Here is a 23,273-nt window from a genome sequence, read left to right on the forward strand (position 1 = left end):
TACCACATATTTTGAAAAAATTGGGATATTGTCAAAATTCTAGTCTTGTATTTGTCAAGATACTTCAAAGTGCGTGCCACTTGCACTCGTATTGATCCAAGGCACCTTCAAATCTGTGCTTAATTTTTTCATAAAATCTTTGCGGCTCATTGTATTTTCTTTATTTATCTATATTATTTTGATATTATATGATATAGAAATTGTTGAAATTCCATAATATCATGCCGTAAAATATCGCCACTGACCACCTATAACTTTCCCTGTAAGGTAACTGAACATACAGGAATATATGGTTTTCGAGCTTCTCTTATCTCTTTATAGTGCTTGTATCCTCAATGTATAACCACCATGACATACATATTCGGTTTTTCTCCGGACAACATCTTCAGCCACCCAATTCTCTTGCTTGGAGTCCAAATATCCAGCGGAGGACAATAATCGTCATTTACTAAAATTGAATGTTTTTCGTCCTAGTATTAAAGTTTTCTGGATCCTATTTTATACTCAATATATAGTATATAATACTATATCATGTAAAACGTGACTTGGAATAAAAATATTCAAATAAATCACAAAATAAAAAATTTGAAACAATCGTAAAAAATACGAAAAGCCCAATTATACGTCAAAATGACGTACAACATCCTCTTTACTACAAAATAGGGGAATTTACCGGGATGAGCCAACTATGTACTGCTAGGTCTCGACGGCTAATGAGTTGGTTCTGGATTTCGAAGCGATTCGATGGTAAATATAGAAAAGACAAAGATATTTCGCCGCGGTGTACGTCAAATTTACGTAGATTGGACTTCTAGGGTTAAATGCATATAAACACCTAAATGTTATTTTGTTTTTATTATATCTAATAACGATAAAAAATCCGTTGATTTTATTCGTTTTTCAAGCTATGTGCATGGTTGTTCCACTAAAAGGCCTCAATTGAGTCATAAAGTACACAAATTTCAAGCATAATAAGTCGCATCATTTCTATAAAACCAAAGCTGGCAATAATATAAGTCGTGTTATGTGATTATGAACATAGTACATTAGGGCATAAGTCGTTATATTGCAAAGAGCAAAAAAAAAATTATGTGAATACATTGAGTTATTCCATGAAGTACTCGTTCATAAGGCCACAACTACAAAAAATCACGAAAAAAGTATATTTATGGGGTTGTTACAATATCTGTTTATATGTAAAACTAAAGTCTAACATCATATCTTACCCATACAAGCTTAAAAATTTGAAGTTATAAAGATTTAGTGTTGATATATAGTTTTTTGTCTCTCCTGAAAAGTGCTGTTTTTGAGTTATTCCCTTATTCACTGGAGGCACAGATTTTACACGCATAGTCTTTATTTTCGCGTAAATCTAAATGTAATTATAATATTTACTTATTTGTCAACAAGCAGAGTAAGATACTCTCAGTTAAAAACCTAAGATTGCATCAATAATCATGGATTGAACTTACCACGTCCTCTAGTCAGTCAAGATGGCCAGACTTTTCGCCGGAAATTACATATATTTTATTTTTCTATTGGCACTATTGCTTAACCATAGACAAAAACATACTTTCCAGTAGCCGGATAAAAAACAGTTATTAGATTTGGCGCGTAATTTAAAATGTTATGGCGTTTTCAAATCAGATACTGTCAGATACCTTTAAAAAGGTACCGTGGGCGTTTATGTCATAAAGTTGGATAACAGCTTGGGCCGGTACCACTATCGAGCTGCATGCCTTTTAATAGGTATCTGGGCGTTACGAGGCTATGAATATTTTTTTTTTCAACACTGAACTTAGCGCAACCTGCTGGTGCAATTCGCGTTCCAATTAAGCATCAGCATAATTCGGCATTGTGCGCCACTGAGTCGCATTACGCTCTGTAATTGGAAAATAGGCTCTATGCCCGTCTGTAATGATGTGGTAATCTCACTTAGATCATTAAGTAATGGATGGAGTACGCTGGCAAATGTTCTAACTAAACTTTCTGCTGATTTTGGTGCGGGGAGGGTAACTCACACTATGAAACACAATCATACATTCACAAAAATAATTTGTGTCACGAAAGTCGTAAAAATTTACGACCTTTTAAGCGACAAGTTTTTAAATTCAACTCTATCACTCAGTTCATAAAGATTAAATTTGTATTTCATTCCAAGATAGTCTCGTGGGGAGTGCGGTTCAATGTCGCATTCTACATTCAACTTTATCCCTTAGTTCATAAAGATTAAATTTGTATTTCTTTACAAGATAGTCTCGCAAAGAATGCGGTTCATTATCGCGTTTTAAATTCAACCTTATCTCTTAATTCATAAAGATTAAATTTGTATATTTTCTTTCCATAATAGTCTCGTGGGGCCGCATCAATGATCGAGTTAAATTCACTTTCCAGTGAATTAATAAAAAGAATCATATTTCTTAAATGATTTTAATTAAAAAGTAAAATTACATTATACGTGTTATTATGAGCACGATGCTTCACAATATGTTTTTATTCTAATATTATAATTTAAAGGAATAAAACGTTCTCACGAACGAAAGCACACCGTCAGCGCTTCACATTACATATAGCGTAGGGTTGTCACATAACTCCTCCCCCCGCAGATCCGCAACTATTTTAGGACATTGAGTGAAAATGTTGCGGCAGGATCAACTTCTGGGGCTGATGTTTTCTGTGTTTTCTGAATATTCATTTTCTTTGATTTGTAGCGACGATAGCACAGGAACATTGAAGTGGCCGCTGCGCTCAGTAGCTAAAGATGTAAAGTGGTATTGTCGTATGGTAGATGGAGTGCAGTCCCAAGGTTTTTTAGCGTTCTCGTCGGAATATTACTGATTGGTGCAATTAAAATGTTTGTAGGTGTATCTTTAATTTCATTATTAATATTTGTAATAGTGAGGTCGTCAGTACGTAGAGAGCAGTTTGTAGGTAACGTTGCTATGAAACTGCCTTGGAGATGAAGCTATTCCTTACGCTTGCAGGATAATTTAACCTTTGTGAGATGAGGAAAAATAATGATGTAGTGACTGTCGTCCAATTTCTCCATTGCTGGCTTAGTTAATGTTAGGCAGGTGGATTCACAGTCGCTGGATATCTCTTGCGTGGTGATGAGTTTTGCAATACAGTCGGGTGAACTTCTTGTATGATGATTTAGGGTCGACTTCACATAGAAACCGATTGCTCTTCGATTGAACTTCGGGCATTCAGCCTCTATGTGCACATAAATATCTTTATTGGTTGCTATATAGGGATAGGGAGGTATGATGATATGATTTGTACGATTAAAGTGTGAGGAGTTATAATGGGGAATCTTAATATAATTACTATCCTATTTTTACTAAAGTATGATCCAGTGTGAATTATTCGCGGAGATCTACATTAATAATTTGTTCTGAATCGTAAAAGGAACGTAAAGTAACTAATATAATACTTAATATATCTATCCCTAACATAACATGGTGCGCTCGCGATGTACGCATAAAAGCTAAACTATCCTCTATATTTCTTATTACTAAAAGTAAATCATTAATATTATCGTCTAAGGAGTCTAGGAATTGCGCTAATTCTGTATAGAACCTAAACCATTTATCAATCTACGTTTTACAAAGCTTCTAACAAGGACGATGCCTTATCCAATTTTTCGTTTAAATGTTGAACCCTAATTTTATATAGTAATAATGTACGGTTATAATAACTAATTGGTCGCATATTTTAATGAATTTTGTTAATACATGGGGGTTACCATCAAAATCTGGGACCACCCTTAAGCATTTAAAAATTTCCTCCGTGTCAAACGACATATTAAAACTATCAATACTTCTAATACTATCAACTAAACTATTTCTCGAGGACTGTTGGGTATTAACAGCCTCGGTACCCCGGGATTTCCTAGGATGGAAAATCGTGAAGGTTTATTCTAAAATTAATATAGGAATATAATATAGGAAAGCAACACAATAAAATAATTCTGTGCAACTCACATTAACATGGTTTCTGTATCGATGGCTGGATACTGCTGATGTTCTGGATACTCGCTTGGGTTTTTAAAAAAAACCGGTCGGCCGCGCGGGGCCTCGGAACCGATATTTATTTCGGATATCTTCCCGCCGGGCGACCCGAGTATCCTACCGACTGCGCCAGTTAAATTCACTTTCCAGTGAATTAATAAAAAGAATCATATTTCTTAAATGATTTTAATTAAAAAGTAAAATTACATTATACGTGTTATTATGAGCACGATGCTTCACAATATGTTTTTATTCTAATATTATAATTTAAAGGAATAAAACGTTCTCACGAACGAAAGCACACCGTCAGCGCTTCACATTACATATAGCGTAGGGTTGTCACATAACTATCGAGTAAATATGACTCGATTATTTGTCTTGATCATATCTCTCAACTATACATCGACGATTATTAGAAATTGCATTTAAATAGATATTTACGTAAAAAAAAATAAAAAAATACTTACAAATGAAAGGTTATTCCATCTTTTTAAATATTTGATGTGTTTGACTTATTTCTGCAAGACTTGACAGCACAAAACGGCATTTTTAGCGGAGCACTCGCAGACGTTCTTTCGATGTTTTACGAATACGCAGAGTGTTTGTAATCGTAAATCGATTACGCAAGTAGTTTTTATGAAAGCATTATTTTCGATTCAAATAATCTTATACCTCGGCAAAAGGGGAAACGCCTACGAGTGTTATCCATTACTTAATGATCTAAGAAGTAATCTCACTAGAATTCTTTTATTTTTTTATCTTACAAAAAAAATTAACTAATCAGGCAACAATATTCAAGTACGTCAAGTACCTACCAAAATGAAAAATAGGTACCTACGTGTATTAGATATAAGCTTCTTGGTACCTACCTTGGTACCTACCTACCTACGCAGTTCTAATGTCATTTGTCAGTATTTGTCAGCCAGCAGCCTGCAACCATGGCGGCTGCATTGCTGTCAAATCGGAGGTTTGATAAAATTTTGAAAAATCACAAAAAATTTATAAAAGCTTTTTCAAGCACTAGATTGTTGATATATAATAAGCCGCAATTAAATATAGTTTGTAAACAATGTGTCGCCTCAAGTTATTATAGGGTACGTTGTGAATAAAACAGTGGATAAAGTCTTCTTTCAATTAAATTATTAACTATTTTTATGAAAATTAGCAGTGGATTTTTTTTTCGGTTTTAGTACTATTCTTCATCACCTCCAAGTAATGCAGGTGGACAAGATACAGCCAAAAATGTGCTGGCAGCGGTTCTCGCCAATAAGCCTAAAACTGGGAAAATTCCAGTTGGTAAGAAAACATTAAAAAATATGATTTGCATTTAACTTCTGTATGTTTTAAGGTTCCTGTATGTTTATTCACTTTTAAATCACTAGCTTGACCTACTATTGCGCAATCCAACTTGACCTTGTAAATATTTATTACATGTTAAAATAACCAAGTCAATATTTGAATACCAATTATCATTTTAATATTGAAATTACTGTTCCAAAATTGTGTTCATATTATCAATTTTTTATTTATATTGAAACTATACTGTATTAAAAAGATTTTTTAATGTTTGAACTATTTTGGAATAGTGAAAACTGTATATTGAAAATAAAGATGAATTATTTGTGAATTCACGCTTCATTGTTTTTGTCTGAACCAATGAATATTTATAGCATTTTAAACCGACTTCAGACAATAGTACAGAGTCCAGAGTAGACAGTAGAACTGCCATCACTCTCATATAAGTTCTTACTTCAAGTGATGTATTGATTGTTGTAATAATTATCAAGCTAAGTAGGTATATTCTGTAGTTTTATAATCATTTGAAATGTTAGTTTGGTATTGCTTGAATAGTTTGTTTTTTGCATTTCTAATCATTTCATGTGTATTGTTATTAATGCCTGGTTGAGCAGATCTCCTCCTGCATCCCCTCACATTAGTTTGCCCGCTTTTCCTTCCTTCAATGTTGATTGAATCCAGTTCCTAAAGGAGTCCTGATGTGGTATCCCATCCCTAGGTATCCAAAAGAGAGACTGCTTTCATCCAGGTGCTTCTGTTTTGTCTCGAGAAGACATCAACCTGGGAGATGCCAAGCCGGTCACGGGGATGGATATGGTGCGGGGGATGATGGAATATGTGTGGCCAAAGGTAAACTTGTTCTTTACAAACTATATTATAGAACATGTCCTGTTAATAGCAAAGTATTGGTGCAATTAATATGTAAATTAAAGTAAACAATTTTTGACTGTGATTATACAGAGATTGCAATTAATTACAATATTTTCATAATCTTTTATAAGTTATTCATATGCCATTATCGCATTAGCAAGAAACAAACATGGCTCATATTGTATTTAACATTACCACTAGTGGTCCGCCCCGGCTTCGCCCGTGGTACCTACATGTTTACTATCCTATCTCTCAAGTTGGATCGAACTGCACATGGTGTGCGAAGAGGACAAACATTGTGACATGAGATTTATATATATATTAAGATATATCATTCATAGTATAATCCGTTATCAGATTGTTTGTTTCTATGAATATTATTGGAACTTCTTTGGTTGACAATAAAGTTATGTTGTACGTTTACATGTGGTCACAGGACAACGCAATGATAAGAAACAGGGTGATGATATCACTTTCGCTGCTTTTCGGAGCCAAGGTGATGAATGTGATGGTGCCCTTCCTGTTCAAGTATGCAGTCGACGAAGTTAATCTCCTAGGCGTGTCTACGGTTCCCGAGGCCATATCCACCAGCGTCATCAGCTTGTTGGTCGGGTGTAAGTTCATTAAAGTCCCATCACCTAGACAATTCCTCCCGCCGCATACGGCAGAGGCGGGATAGCACACGTCACGTGCTATTTGAATCGAATCACTCTTCTAATTGAAAAGTTTTATTTGCGTTCGATGCGATTGTTTTTTTTTAAATAACGTCGAATTAATAACGTCCGTCAGACGGCATAGCGCGCGCGACGGCGGCGGGCTTCAACGAGCTGCGCAACGCCGTGTTCGCCAAGGTGGCGCAGCACTCCATCCGGCGGCTCGCCTGCAACGTGTTCACGCACCTGCACAGCCTCGACCTGGCCTTCCACCTGGGCCGCCAGACCGGCGCGCTATCCAAGGTGCGCCGTACCGCTTGCGCACGTTCTAGTGTACACTCATGTATCCCACCGAATGCTAATGCTTTCGACGCCCGGCGCAGACGATCGACCGCGGGTCGCGCGCCATCAACTTCGTGCTGTCGGCCATGGTGTTCAACGTCGTGCCGACGGCGTTCGAGCTGGCGCTGGTGTCGTCCATCCTGGGCCTGAAGGGCGGGCTGGCGTTCGCGGGCGTGGCGCTGGGCTGCGTGGGCGTGTACGCGGCCTTCACGCTGGCCGTGACGCAGTGGCGCACGCAGTTCCGCGTGCACATGAACCGCGCCGAGAACGACGCCGGCAACAAGGCCGTCGACTCGCTCATCAACTACGAGACCGTCAAGGTGAGGCCCGCCCCGTGTGCTGCTCCGGCACTAGACCATAGCATTATGTAGGTAAACGAAACATATAACAAAGTCGTGTACGTGAACGAATTGCATATCAATTTACATTCTTACTTACATTTTAGTATTGTATTCTTTTTGAAAGAGGTGTATTATCCGTAAGGATATGGCGGAGCGTAGCGCAATGCATTTTTCATTGTCAAAACTATTATCGACATTGTCCTCAAAAAAGGTAACTGTGCTTTTGAACAATATTCAAAAGCTCAGCGTCCTACCTTTCGCTTAAAACGTACCTAAAATAATATGTATTATTATCGATAGTAGTTTGACAATGAATAATGCGCTGCGCTGCGCTCCGCCATATCTGCGCCGGCCTATGTGTGTGTATTTTGCACAGTTATAAATGATATTTATCGAGTTACGTGTGCGCACAGTACTTCAGCAACGAGAAGTACGAGCTGCAGAAGTACGACGAGAGCCTGCAGCGCTACGAGGCGGCGTCGCTGAAGACGGCCACGAGCCTGGCGCTGCTCAACTTCGGCCAGCACGCCATCTTCAGCGCCGGCCTCAGCGCCATCATGCTGCTCGCCGCCAACGAGATCGCGCACGGTCCGACGCCTTGTCACACTGAGATACCCTCGCTTTACTGAATGCACGCGGACCTACAAACGATACATACAGTGAAAAAACATTTCTTATAATTTTTGTCTCTCTGTTTATTCGTTCTCGCCGATCTCTCTTTATTTGAACGAATTTTGAACTGATGTTCATCGATTTTCAGCGAAAACGAAAACGCGGGACGCGGCTAGCTCATTACTAACGAGTAAAACGTGTAAAAGTGTGACGTGTAATTTTTGTCGAGCTCGGCACTGAGAGGGCGGTGTGTGCAGGGCGCATGACGGTGGGCGACCTGGTGATGGTGAACGGGCTGGTGTTCCAGCTGTCGGTGCCGCTGGGCTTCCTGGGCTCCGTGTACCGCGAGGTGCGCCAGGCGCTCGTCGACATGCAGACCATGTTCACGCTCATGACCGTGCAGTCGCGCGTGCGGGTACGGACTCGCACGTTTATTTCATTCGATCACATTTCTTATACTAAACTAAACACATTTTAAGTTTGGTCAGTGACTTCACACGCGTCACTCGCGTCACCACACGTCACTCGCGTCACCACACGTCACACGCCTTACCCCACGTGACACGCCGCAACACACGTCACTCGCCTCCCCCCCCACACATCACACGAGATTTGAACAATTAAAAATTCACGCTGGATTTCATTGCAGACTTTTTCTTCAAATTTCTCAAACCTCCATACATACATGTACATATTATACAAAATAAAAATTGTATATCCCAGGAGGTGGATAAGGCCCCGCCGCTGCGCGTGGAGGCGGACTCCAGCATCGAGTTCCGCGACGTGAGCTTCAAGTACGTGAACGGGCAGCCCATCCTCAACAACCTCAGCCTCACCATCCCCGCCGGCCAGAAGATCGGCATCGTCGGCAGCTCCGGTAGCGGGTAACGCTTTTGCCTCTATTCGTTCGCCTAATGTTCACATTACGTATTTTTTGTCTCTAATGTATGCGAAAAATCTTCGGAGCCGGATTGGCTGCGATTCGTACTTGTGTCGTTGATCCCGTCGGTGTGTTGCAGCAAGTCGACGCTGGTGCGGCTGCTGTACCGCTTCTTCGAGCCGCAGTCGGGGCAGATCCTGGTGGGCGGGCAGGACATCCGCCGCGTGGAGCTGGCCTCGCTGCGCCGCAGCATCGCCATCGTGCCGCAGGTTTGTCTTATCGGTTGTCAGCTTTGCGATACGTTTATAATTCACTTGGCGACTGTACGTCGCTTTCGTATTATTGTTAAAAACAAAATACATAAGAACTGTGTTTATAACAATTACATATTAAAAATAAATGGCAGGACTGCGTGCTGTTCCACGACACGATATTCCACAACCTGCACTACGGCGACCTCAGCAAGTCGGCGGAGGAGGTGTACCGCGCCAGCAAGATGGCCGAGCTGCACGATTCCGTCGTCACGTGGCCTAAGGTACAGATAATGAATTTGCATGACAATTGACACTACCTAATTAATTGATTATTATTATTCTTATAGAAATATCATTTTATGTAGCTATTGTGTAACTTATGTATAATTTAAATTATTTAGTTTTCTAAGTTTATAATGGAATGTGGGCTTTATTTATTATTTTGAGATTAAGATTAGTTAGTTCATTTGCGTGAGGCTTGTTTTCTTTTTTATATGCTGTTTTAAGCTATTGCATAGCTTCTATAGCGGGCCTTGAGCGCGGGGACCGAATCGAGAAATTCCGTAACGAAAAAACCTCACGCTCCCCACTCCGACGGGCGGAGGTGTGGCTTGAAGGCATAGCATGCAATAGCTTTACCGCGGCAGTCCCCGAGTGCCACACGTAGTTTTTTTTCTTTTTTTAATAATAGAACATGTTGTGTGGTCGCGTCGTAATGAATTTTAGAACTTTGTTATATTAAATCATGTATGATTGTTATGTTCTTATACAAATAATAAAAAAAGAGTGTGTGTACTTATGTACACGCGTTAGAAGTTGTTTACGACCTACCGTCACTTTATTTTATATTTTTGTTCACGCGAATTGTAATATGCATTGTCATTGTGTCATCTTAGCGTCTGAGTATTGAACACATCTAATATTAAAATATGTGTTGTAATTAATATAAACCTGTGCTAAAGAAAGTAATGTGTTACTTAAATTATTGCTCATTGTGTATTGTGTGATCTTAACGTTTGTTGGAAGGAATTAAACTCAAAGCGATACACAAATGGGAGTTTTTTATTCATGGTCCTTCGAGCCGGATATAATGATATAAGATATAATATATAACGATACTGGAGAATACTGGCTTTGGAGTTACGGCAATATCGAAGTAATGGTTGGTGGATTACGACTACGTGACATCGAGTTGGGTGTTCTATCATCGTGTTTCGTGTCTTCACATCTGCACCTGGAGGTTATTCTGTGTATAAGTGCTGTGAGTGAGTAAATAAGTGGACAAACCGTGAGTACATTCGAGATAATATCGTAATAATTGGACTTTAATATATTGGGACTTTAAGTGTAAATCGTATATAAAACTTGCTAATTGCTATTACAAAATAATTGATATGTACTTTAAAGATTGATGTACCTAATGTGAACTTGTTAGATAGTTCAAGGTTACGTGTTTAGCTGAATCTAAAAAACAATTATCTTAGATCATTAAGTAAATAGTTAAATAATTATGTACTTAAATATTATAATTTGTGAATAAGTAATTGTCACTTTATGAACATTGAATTTATAAAACTATTTCGGATTTTATATAGTAAATATATTTGATTTATTAGATTACATATTTCAAATAGGTATTTCACGTTGAGATTTTTATAAAGTTTTTTATATATTAATTTTGTTTATTGTAAAAGATGGAATCTTATATTAAAGTGCAAAACAATATATATGATCGAATTACAAAAGCTAGATCTAATTTTAAGAAATCGCCTAAAGAACGTTTAGCGAATGATGCGTATTTATCGACAAGATTGGATGCGCTTGAGGAACTTTATTCTCAGTTTTTGCAAACTCACACGCAAATTATTCAAGTTTCGGAAAGTGATAAATTGAATGCTACTACTTATGTCAAAGCTGATACATATGGCAATTGTGAAGAACAATATATCGATTATAAGTATGAGTTGCGGGAAGCTCGAGCTAATTTAACTGTTAAATCAACCTATGTACATCATGCGGCAGATGGCAGCACCACAGCTACAGATTCGAATCAACAAGGTTTTAAATTACCAAAGATTGCTATCCCACATTTCTCCGGGAAATATGCAGAATGGACGAGCTTTCGAGACCTGTTTTTGTCATTGGTACATAGTAACCCTACATTGGATGACGTTCAACGCTTACATTATTTAAAATGTCAACTCACTGGAGAAGCGGAACAGTTCTTGCGACACATACCAATAACTGCAGAAAATTATAAGTTATGTTGGAAACAGCTTGAGGATCGGTACAGCAACAAAAAGTATCTTGCCAATTGTATCTTAAAGAAATTTATGAATCAAAAAACTGTGACAACTGAATCGGCTACAGCGTTACGCAAAATTTTAGATACTACTAATGAATGTATGTTTGCACTTAAAAATTTGTCAATAGTTGTAAGTACTTGGGACACTATTGTTATTTATATTGTAAGTTTAAAATTAGATTCCGAGTCCCGTAAGCAGTGGGAACTGCAAAGTAGTAAAAATTGTAATTTATTACCAACATATAAAGAATTTATAGAATTTTTAGAAATCCGTTCACGTTCATTAGAATTTATTGATCCTAAGGTAGCTAAACAAAATAGTCAACAATATAGAACTAATGTTACTCCGAAAGCGTTTCATATTTCAAATTTAAAATGTATTTATTGTTCTGATGATCATCATTTGCAAAATTGTAAAAGTTTTTCAAGAGAAATAACTGATACTCGACGGAATTTTGTCCAATCACAAAATCTTTGTTTTAATTGTCTTGGTGCAGGTCACAATGTATATTCGTGTCGCCAGTCTTCCAGGTGTCGTATTTGCAAGAAGAAACATCATTCTTTACTACATCCCAAAAATGTATCGCTCCCATCGGTGCCTCAAATGAGTGAGGCAGAACCAGATGCTAAGGAAGCAACAGCATCTACATCAACACAGGTAAAAAATATTAATAATATCAGAGCCTGCTTTTCACGTTTCAGTGGACAAGTTTTACTTGCCACCGCATTAGTTAATGCCAGGTCACACACAGGCTCATTGATCACGTTAAGATGTCTCATTGATCAAGGATCGCAGGCTTCATTTTTGACTGAAGCCGCTGTTCAACTTCTCGGGCTAAGAAAGATTCCACACAAAAGCTCCATTATTGGTTTGGGTAGTGACCACTCAAGTTCTGTTGCCTCTAAAGCGAGGGTAGAAATTGAGATTGAATCACGCCATTGCAACTTTAAAATTTGCGTCCAAGCTTTTGTGCTCAATAAGCTCACCTCAGTACTTCCGGAAAGGAATGCTGTTGTTAATCTTAGTCCTGAAGTATCTAAATTAGTTTTAGCAGATCCTTTCTTTTCAACACCAAATAAAATTGACATGCTCCTTGGAGCAGATGTTTATGGTCAGATTTTGCTTGAAGGTCTGATCAAGAATTCACCCAGTGCATTAATCGCGCAAAATACACAGCTGGGTTGGATTCTATCGGGTCCAATTCAATCCAGATCGAGTTCCAGCACTATTTGGTGCAATCATATTCATCAAAATGATGAATACGAACTTATGAAGAAGTTTTGGGAGCTTGAATCGGATCAATTTGCCTCTGATAAATCACTTCTTACGGAGGAAGAAATTAAATGTGAGAATATATACTCATCAACTACTAGGAGAGATAGTTCAGGACGCTATATAGTACATTTACCATTTCGAACCGATGATCCGAATTGCAAATATGGTAATTCAAAGGCTATTGCAATAAAACAATTTAATCGGCTCGAGAATAGTTTATTAAAGAATCCTAAACTTAAGGCTGAGTATGCTGCTGTCATAAAAGAATATAAAAATTTAGGTCACGTGGAAACTGTGCCATCTCATGAAGAAGATTCGGCTGATGCTGTATACTTACCTCACCATGCAGTGATCCGAGAGGATAAGGATACTACCAAGGTCTGAGTTGTCTTCAACGCTTCTTGTCCAGGAACCAATGGCATCACATTGAATGACGAACTTATGGTAGGCCCATCACTACAACCTGACTTACGTCACATTATAATGCGTTGGCGTCAATATCCAATTTGTCTTGTCGCTGACATTATAAAAATGTACAGACAGGTGAAAATATCTGAATTACATACAAATTTTCAACGTTTTGTTTGGCGTGAAGATCCAGATCAAAGATTGCAGCATCTGCGCCTCTTACGAGTTACCTTTGGTACGGCTTCAGCACCTTATCTAGCTGTGAAATCATTACAGCAAGTTGCACACGACGATGGGGTGAAGTATCCGCTGGCTGCTGAAAGAGTACTTCGTGAATTTTATATGGACGATTTTATGTCGGGTTGCTTTTCTGTGGAAGAAGGTAAGCAAATTTATAAGGAAATAACACAACTTCTACAAGGAGGTGGATTTGTCTTGCAAAAATGGAGCAGTAATAGCGAAGAAATAATTAAAGAAATTAACGAAGATGTTGAAGATCAAGCAGAAAACCTGAAACTAAAAATAGATGAAATCATGAAAATTTTAGGACTTACCTGGAACAGAAGAACCGATGAATTTGAATACGTAGTAAAACTTCCACAACTCTCTCCTCCTGTAACAAAAAGAAAAGTTATTTCAGAAATTTCTCGATTATTTGATCCTGTTGGTTGGCTTGCGCCAGTAATAATTTCAGCCAAAGTTTTTATACAGAAATTATGGCTCTCGGGAATTGAGTGGGATGATGAACTTCCTCCACAATTACTGAAGGACTGGCTCAAGTATAGAAGTGAATTAGATACACTTACCAAATTTAGTATCCCACGCTGGATCAACATCAATAATGATGATAAAGTTCGCGAATTGCATGGCTTCTGCGATGCTTCAAATGTTGCATTTGCGGCAGTTGTGTACTTGCGAGTAGTTAATTCCAATGGGGAAAGTAATGTTGCATTAATTGCTTCCAAAACAAAGGTAGCGCCCATTAAACAAGTTTCGATTCCGAGATTGGAACTTTGTGGAGCTGTACTACTCACAAGACTGCTACTTGAAGTGTCTCAAGCCATGGGTATGGAGAAATCTTCTATTCATGCGTGGACCGACTCACAAATTGTGCTCGCTTGGCTTCAAGGACAACCTAGTCGTTGGAAAACCTTTGTCGCCAACCGTGTGTCGGAGATTATTACTTCGCTGGAACCGCAGCAATGGCAACACGTATCTACCAAGGATAATCCTGCAGATTGTGCATCGCGTGGCAGTACGCAATGGGATGTTCAACTCTGGAAGGAAGGGCCGAAGTGGCTGCAAGAAAAGGATATAAATTTTACAAGAGGTCGAATAGAAGATACAGATCTAGAAGAAAGAAAAATGAAAATTTGTTTAATTAATACTCACAGTGATGAAGCAGATCCCGAAGAAGAAATATACTCACGCTTTTCATCTTTGAGAAGACTACTCCGCGTTACTGCACTCTGTAAAAGACTAATTAAAAGAATGAGAAAATTGGAGATTTAGTATTAGTGGTAGAGGATGATCTTGCACCTGGAAGATGGTTATATGGTATTATAGTTGAAAAACATCCCGGATTGGACGGAATTACGCGAGTTGTCAGTTTAAAATGTAAAAACAATGTAATTAAACGCCCTGTTTCTAAATTGTGTTTTTTGCCAGTTAGCAACTAATGATAATTTTTTTTCTGTTGTCTGTCTTAAGCCTCATACTTTGTTCTTTATAGAAACTAATACGAATATTAGTAATTTCTTACTAGTTATGTATGTGGTAATATTTTATTTTGTATTTTTGGTTTTGATGTTAAATTCGCTAAGATGTTCGTAAGTATTTACGTTTGTATGGTATAGTTGTATTAAGGAAAATTGTGAAAATTTGTCCTTGGTGGGCTGTATGTTTACGACCTACCGTCACTTTATTTTATATTTTTGTTCACGCGAATTGTAATATGCATTGTCATTGTGTCATCTTAGCGTCTGAGTATTGAACACATCTAATATTAAAATATGTGTTGTAATTAATAATATAATACCTGTGCTAAAGAAAGTAATGTGTACTTAACTTGCTCATTGCGTATTGTGTCATCTTAACGTTTGTTGGAAGGAATTAAACTCAAAGCGATACACAAATGGGAGTTTTTTATTCAGAAGTTATACTTCTTTGGCGTATGGAAAAAATACTAGAATATACAACTTGAACATAGTTACATACCATCTAGAACTAACTTCATGCTGTTAAATTTAGGTGTCGGTGTGCGCGCGCATCGTAAAAATTCACTCTCATCATTTTTCTCCATCGCGCCAAAAGAAGTATAACTTCAAAAAGAGTGTGTGTATAACGCGTTTCATTAAAGAAACGAATCTTCAATGGCGGCCAAAGCTGACACTGACATATGTTAAGGTCAGCAAAAAAGAAAATAAAAATAACGTAAATGGATAATTATTTTATTAATTATTTCAAATTGTTTGTTGACAAACTTTTTTGTTATGGTATTTGTGTATTTATATGAATTATCATATTTACGTACACAGAATGTAACAAAATCCCCATAATACTTGTAATGAGCCCATAAAACTGAACAACTTTTCCCAAAGAACATATTATTTTGTCAAATTCCAATAAAACATTATTTACTTTCGCAAATACATAATTGTCATTGTAAATTCATGATAAAAACTATTATAGGGAAAATCAAATAAATTTTAGTGATTTTACTTTTCCCTTTTTTTTTTGCATGCCGTACGGCCGTGTGTAAGCGAGAGGGAATGATAAGCGCCGCCATTGAAGATTCGTTTCTTTAATGAACTGCGTTTTACTTATGTAGACGCGTTAGAAGTTATACTTCTTTGGCGTATGGAAGAAAAATACTAGAATATACAATTTGAACATAGTTATCAATTTTCATACGACCTAGAACTAACTTCATGCTGTTAAATTTAGGTGTCGGTGTGCGCGCGCATCGTAAAAATTCACTCTCATCATTTTTCTTCATCGCGCCAAAAGAAGTATAACTTCAAAAAAAAAATTCTTGTTTTCTTATAACATATTTTTTTTTATGAATAATAGACTACAAGCCCGCATAGGAAAAAAATATGGGTCATTTGAACCACCAGGGGACATATCTAGAACGATAGAAGAGCATAAAATAATAAGATTCATCACTATGCCGTCACTTGTAAGCTGTCCAACTGAGTGCAGATGAGAATTCAAAAGTACAGGTAGACTCGGTAAATTTTGGTCATATATTTTTGTACGGCATTCTTAACCATCAACAGATCCATTAAAAATAATAAGAAACCGCTCAGTGCCGTACAAAAATGGTGGTCCACAAAGTCGGAATTTTTATTTAATTTCCGAGAGTTACCGGGGGTAAATTTGGTCATTTGACCATGTACGGCATCTGTGTCATACTATTTCAATACTGCTTTTAATCCATTATTCCGCAACGCCATACAAAAATCATGGGGACAAGGGGAAAAAATCGAGAGTTGCAATCCCCTCTCTTTCCCCACTCCAGGGGGTCATTTGACTAAGTAGAAGTACGGCTTCGGTTCCAAAACATTATCTAAGCACTCAAAAGTACTATTAAAAGCAATGCCGTCAAAAAATAATTGTTCTTTTAAATGTATACCAATAATCATCTTAATTTCATCGAATTCTTGATATAAAGAGCTGTAAGGTCATTTGACCCTGTACGGGAACTTTTTTTTAAACATGATATTGTAAAATTCAATTGTTGTATAGTATTGGGTTGTTGAGGAAGTGATTATGAGGAAGAGGAGGAGGAAGAGGAATTTTCACGCGCAAATTTAGGGGATGCGGATGAGGATGAGGATATTTTTTTGAGGAAGAGGATGCGGATGAGGAAGCGGAAGAGGAAGCGGATGAGGACGAGGATGATAGGAAATTATAATTAAAATTAAAAATTAAAAAATTAGAACAAAAGCCACTCTCCTGTATGTACATATTATTGAATATTGATATTTTAACTACTAGGAAAATTGCCCCTTTGTCATAAAAAAGCATCTTACTCAATATTCAATATTCATATTCAATAAAAATATTAATTGGTCCATCAGTTTTCGAGCTTATTAATTGGAAAAAAAATATTATATGCAAAAACAGGCAAGTAACAGCGCGGGTGGCATGGTCTCGCTCGCCCGATCGCGAATTTACAAAGCCTAGCCTATACCATACTATTTAGAGTCACGAGTCGGACTCAGATATGATTTTGTTTACTTAGGCATATTACTCGACAAAACCTAATCTATCTCAGTAAAAAAAAGTGACTCAAATCGATTAGATTTTGTCGAGATATTTTTTTTTTTTTTTTTTTTTTTTTTTTTTTTAATAGGTCCACCAAACTGGACATAGCACTACAAAAATAATAGATATGGTTATTCTATGATACATCACAAGTAATAGGTGCTAGACCTTCTAGAGGTGAACACAGCCTGCAATAATGTACGCGAATACATATAATTACATTATTACAATATTAACATAATTTAGAAAAATAACATTATGGAACAATTTAAATACAATATTTATGTAATTTTGGAAACTAATTTTTTAAATAAATTTAGGGATGCGCTAAATATATCGACGTTATTACATACTATTTCGTTGTAAGCTGAACACATGCGGTGCAATGACGAGTGTTGAGCGTAGTTTGTACGACAAAAGGGAAGACTAAACGTTTTCATGTTAGTGGGACGGCTGAATGGCCTTGGTACATGTATGCTAATTTTTCCCAATAATTGAGAATTATCTATTTTACCATTTATAATTTTGTATAGAAACACGATATCAGAAAGGGTCCGTCTGCTTTCAAGCGATTTCATTTTAAAATGCATAAGTCTAGAAGAATAAGACGTTAGGTTACGGCAAAGGTTGTGAGCGAAAGTTAGGTGGTACAGGAATTGTTTCTGTATCCGTTCCAACCGCTGTATGTGTACGGCATAAGTAGGATTCCACACAGGGCTACAGTATTCGAGGAGAGATCGTACGTAGTAATTAAAAAGCAATACTGGTACTTCAGAGTCATTAAAGAATTTGGTCTGTCTAATGATGAATCCCGAAAGGCGTGCGGCCCTTGTTGCTACCGAGTCTATGTGCTCGCGAAAGTCGACTTTTCTGTCCACCACAACACCGAGATCGCGGATGTTCGTGACTTCACCGATTGGAATGTTATCAATAGAGTAAGTTACATGAAGTGGATTTCGTTTCCTTGTGAATTTCATATGATAACACTTAGATACGTTAAGGAACATGTTATTTTTTGCGCACCATAATGTAATGCTGTTGATATCGTTTTGTAATGCTAAAGTATCTTCATGGTTTTTTATTACCCTATACAATTTGAGATCGTCGGCGAACATTTGGTACTTAGACGTAATGTTGGCACCTAGGTCGTTAACGTATAGTAAAAAAAAGAGAGGACCGAGGTGAGAGCCTTGAGGTACACCTGAGGGTACTGGTCGAGCGACTGACTTGTAACCTCTGAGTATAACTAATTGGGACCTATTACGAAGATATGATTCGCACCATCTGAGCAGAGAGCCGCAAATACCTGCGTGGTACAACTTTTGGACAAGAAGGCTATGATCAACCATGTCAAATGCCTTGGAGAAATCTGTGTAGATAGCATGAATTTCATTTTGTTTTTCGAGCTCTTCATTGATGTCGCTGACGTATTCCAAAAGGTTAGACATGGTTGAACGCCCTGGAAGAAAACCGTGTTGACAGGGGTCAAACAGAGGTTTGAGATGAAAATAAAATCTATTGTAAATTATGGATTTTCATACATTACATACGAATAAAACCTAGTCGAATAGAGTCTCCGCCCGATCGGATCGCGGCCCGGCATCGCGCTGCAGCGAGTGCGTTGTCGTAGATACGGCATCCTCATTAATTTCCTCTCAATTTTGAGGAAGCGATAGCGGAAGAGGAATTTTTTTATTTAAATTTTGAGGATGCGGTAACGGAAGAGGAACCCAAAATATTGCGGAACTTCCGCATTATGAGGAAGCGGAGGAGGAATCCTCAACAACCCTAGACTATAGTATTGCCGTTCAAAAGAAACCGTTCTAAAAAAAGTTATAGAGAAATGCAAAAACAGAAATTTTGTAAAAGTTTAAACATCGTAGATTAATGAACTACACTTTATTCGTTGTTTTATAATATAGTATTAACATAGATAAATTAGGAAAAAATGATGCCGTACATTTTTGTGCAGACCACATCTTTTAGGCTGATGAAAGCGACGAAAGCTACAATTTTAAGTGTGCTATATGGCCATTTGATACAGTACGGCATTAACATATTTTTACCCAACTTCGGCAAAGCAAAAGGAGGGTTATGATTTTGACAGGTCATGTATGTATGTTCATCTATTCCCTCGTAACTTCTAAACTACTTATCAGAATTCGACAAATGACATATCATTAGAAGCGTCTGAATTGTTCACTGGATAACCAGCGACCAGCTAGCTAAAGGCTATATGGGGTTTCACAAAATCTAATGTGGCGCCCTCTAGCGGACAGAACATACAGAGTAAAAAATTAAAGTTAAGATAAATATGCCGTGTTTGGTATCATTTGAAAGCCCTTTACTTGTACATTTTGAATATGTGAAATGAAATGAAATGAAATGAATGTATTTATTGCCACAATAATTTGGATACAAAGAAACTTAAAATCTACTTAACCTAATATTAACAAAATTGAAAAAAAAAAAATAATAAAAAAAAAAACAAGAAAATAAAAAAAACGTGTTTTTGTGACAAAAGGCCCAGACTCAGCTATGCTATTTGACTCGAGAGTACTACAGCGCTGATTTTCAGTCTGGCCTTGAGTTGAGGTTCGCCGCCAACAATCTGCCTACGTAATTATGTATATATTACTAGCATTTGCTTGTGACTTTACCTGTATTCATGGGCTGATTGCATATAATTCACATATTTTCGTTCATAGCTTCTTTATTAGTTCATCAATTTAACGGAGTCCATTCCACCTGACTCCGACTTTCCAAGGTGATAATTAACCACCTCGAGCTTCTTAATATTAATGTATATTTATATTTTATTATCTATACTAATATTATAAAGCTGAAGAGTTTGTTTGTTTGTTTGAACGCGCTAATCTCGGGAACTACTGGTCCGATTTCAAAAATTCTTTCGGTGTTAGATAGCCCATTTATCGAGGAAGGTTATAGGCTATATATCATCGCGCTACGACCAACAGAAGTGGGGCCACGGGGGTGAAACCGCGCGGAGCAGCTAGTCAAAATATAAAGCAAACATTTCGTTATACGGATTTTTTTCTTTTTCAGATTTTTCCCCTTTGAACCAACGAAAATGTACGGCACATGAAAAAATATTATCTATGCATAAAATACTTTAAAAATAAATTTATTTCGTCGAACGACGACGATAAAATACTTTAAAAATAAATTTATTTCGTGTTGTGTCAAATGACCCCCTGGAGTGGTGAAAGAGAGGGGATTGCAACTCTCGATTTTTTCCCCTTGTCTCCATGATTTTTGTCCGGCGTTGCGGAGTAATGGATTAAAAGCAGTATTGAAATAGTATGACACAGATGCCGTACATGGCCAAATTTACCCCCGGTAACTCTCGGAAATTAAATAAAAATTTCGACTTTGTAGACCACCATTTTTGTACGGCACTGAGTGGTTTCTTATTATTTTTAATGGATCTATCGATGGTTAAGAATGCCGTACAAAAATATATGACCAAAATTTACCGAGTCTACCTGTACTTTTGAATTCTCATCTGCACTCAGTTGGACAGCTTACAAGTGACGGCATAGTGGAAGAATCTTATTATTTTATGCTCTTCTATCGTTCTAGATATGTCCCCTGGTGGTTCAATTGACCCATATTTTTTTCCTATGCGGGCTTGTAGTCTATAACATAATATGACCCGTAACGCGACGTTCGCGGCGGGCAGGGGTACGAGACGCAGGTGGGCGAGCGCGGGCTGAAGCTGTCGGGCGGCGAGAAGCAGCGCGTGGCCATCGCGCGCGCCATCCTCAAGGACGCGCCCTTCATCGTGTTCGACGAGGCCACCTCCAGCCTCGACAGCCTCACCGAGCACGTGAGTACCGCCCCGCCCCCTCCCGCCCCGCCCTCCCCGCTCCCCTCGCTGTGTACTGTAGCCGCCGTGTGGTGTGCAGGCGATCCTGCAGGCGCTGCGCGCGGCCACGGCGGGGCGCACGTCCATCTGCATCGCGCACCGGCTGGCCACGGTGGCCGACGCCGACCTCATCCTGGTGCTGCGGCGCGGCGCCGTGGCCGAGCGCGGCTCGCACCGCGCGCTGCTGGCCGACCCCGCCTCGCTGTACGCGCGCCTGTGGCGCCAGCAGAACCAGCTGCCCGACCCGCCCGCGGCCTAGCGCCCTAAAATTAAAAAAAAATAGTACTTAAATAACAAATTCATACGTATTCTTCTAGTAGTGCTGATAATTTTTGAAACAAAAAAAAAATCGCAGTAGGATGAAACCCATTAGTGTCCCACCCATCAAACCCATCAAATAAATTACAGTGTATTTGGGACACAATAAAGTAAGTCTCCACCAAATTTCGTAGAAAAAAAAAAAAAATTTTGAAGTAGATAAAAATAAAAAACCAAAAACTTAGTTTTTGAATTTTTCACCTAAATTTTGAGGTTATGTGAAAAAATTGCTAATACAAAAGTTGTACATCTTTTTATTACCTACAACTTTACCATTGAAAATTTTTCCGTAGGACTTGTAGTTTTGTCGGAAATCGAGAGAGACCATTTTTTTCTCTTAAAAAGCTTCCCCCCTCCCACTTCCCGAACTCGAATTCACCGTAATTTATTTTTCCTTACATTTTTATCATATTTTCCTCCTTTTCTAATGGGTTACATCCTACTGCGATTTTTTCACTTTTTATCATTTTTAAACCCTGGTCTATAACTCTATAGTGCGGTCGCTCTTTTTCTGTTCGGTAATCTCGTTCAAATCTCCAAATCGCCGTTTTCTTATAGAGAGCGGAACGGCGTGGAAATTGCAATAATACATTACATTTCCCGCTCACACGATTATCATGTACCTGCCAATAGACCACTTAAATGTAAAATAGAATCTGAAAACCATTCCATTCTGATATTTCAGTGTTTAAACACTGTACAAAGTGATATGTAGTCTACGTCAGATCGCTGACCGACAAAAGTTAAGATTAACGACGATTTATGTATATTTTTAGTATACTTTGGTTTTTTGGTATCTTAACTGATTAAAAACATAGAACAATGGAACAAATTCCATGTACATGGACAATCCAACCCCGGCCTTCAAAACTATATTTAGACTAGATTGATTGCTGAAATTAGTTAATATTATAACCCTCATACTGCATTGTTTTAATTAAGTTATGGCTTTTAAAAAGACCGTTTTATGTTTATGTATTACTTTATCAAGCTAAACATTATAATATTTTAATAATAATTATATTGAATTATTATCCTTGTTTAAACATTATTTTGATGTCATAAAAATTTAAATAATTAGATGTACATAATATAGGATGTACAGTACTCCAAAAGTAATAATGCACATAGAAATCTTCGTCACTGTTCGGCAGCTGTCATATTCTCGGAGCGTCCGAAGATGATATCTATATAGAGCGGTTAAATGCATTTTCTTCATGCATAATTTAGTCAAATTATATGTTTTGTGCTAAAAGAGATTAACATGTATTTGTAGGTAAGTGACGATTTTGTTTCGATAATTCCTTGTAAGTAAATAGCGAGTATAACCCCACGATTGCGAATATATTATCTTTGTTGGATTGATTTACTTGGAAAATTGTATAGTACTTTTAAAGTGTCTTACTGAAGCTGGTGTACCTAATGATGGAAGAAAAGAAAGTTAAAATAACTCAAAATTTATATTGTATAAAGTATGGTTTTCAAACACAGGTTTATATTAATTAAACTATATAATATATGTAAATCTTATCATTAAAATCTCAGTT

The 23,273-nt window shown here is 37.6% G+C and overlaps 1 protein-coding gene across 2 annotated transcripts; it reads left to right on the forward strand.

Moving 5' to 3' along the window:
• Positions 1–4,937: 4,937 nt before the first annotated feature.
• LOC123692207 (iron-sulfur clusters transporter ABCB7, mitochondrial) lies at positions 4,938–22,543 on the forward strand. Of its 2 annotated transcripts, none has more exons than XM_045636908.1 (13): positions 4,938–5,104; positions 5,201–5,306; positions 6,025–6,155; positions 6,613–6,790; positions 6,966–7,132; positions 7,213–7,491; positions 7,926–8,100; positions 8,382–8,539; positions 8,848–9,008; positions 9,144–9,273; positions 9,411–9,539; positions 21,223–21,369; positions 21,449–22,543. In XM_045636908.1, the coding sequence occupies exons 1-13, from the start codon at positions 4,949–4,951 to the stop codon at positions 21,665–21,667; spliced, it is 2,136 nt and encodes a 711-aa protein (XP_045492864.1). In that variant the 5' UTR covers positions 4,938–4,948; the 3' UTR covers positions 21,668–22,543. The 2 variants fall into 2 exon arrangements, with proteins under 2 accessions (XP_045492864.1, XP_045492865.1); XM_045636909.1 differs by having other exon boundaries at positions 6,079–6,155.
• The last annotated feature ends 730 nt before the right edge of the window (positions 22,544–23,273 follow it).

Source organism: Colias croceus, chromosome 6 (genome assembly GCF_905220415.1).
Source record: "Colias croceus chromosome 6, ilColCroc2.1".
NCBI classification, from domain to species: domain Eukaryota; kingdom Metazoa; phylum Arthropoda; class Insecta; order Lepidoptera; family Pieridae; genus Colias; species Colias croceus.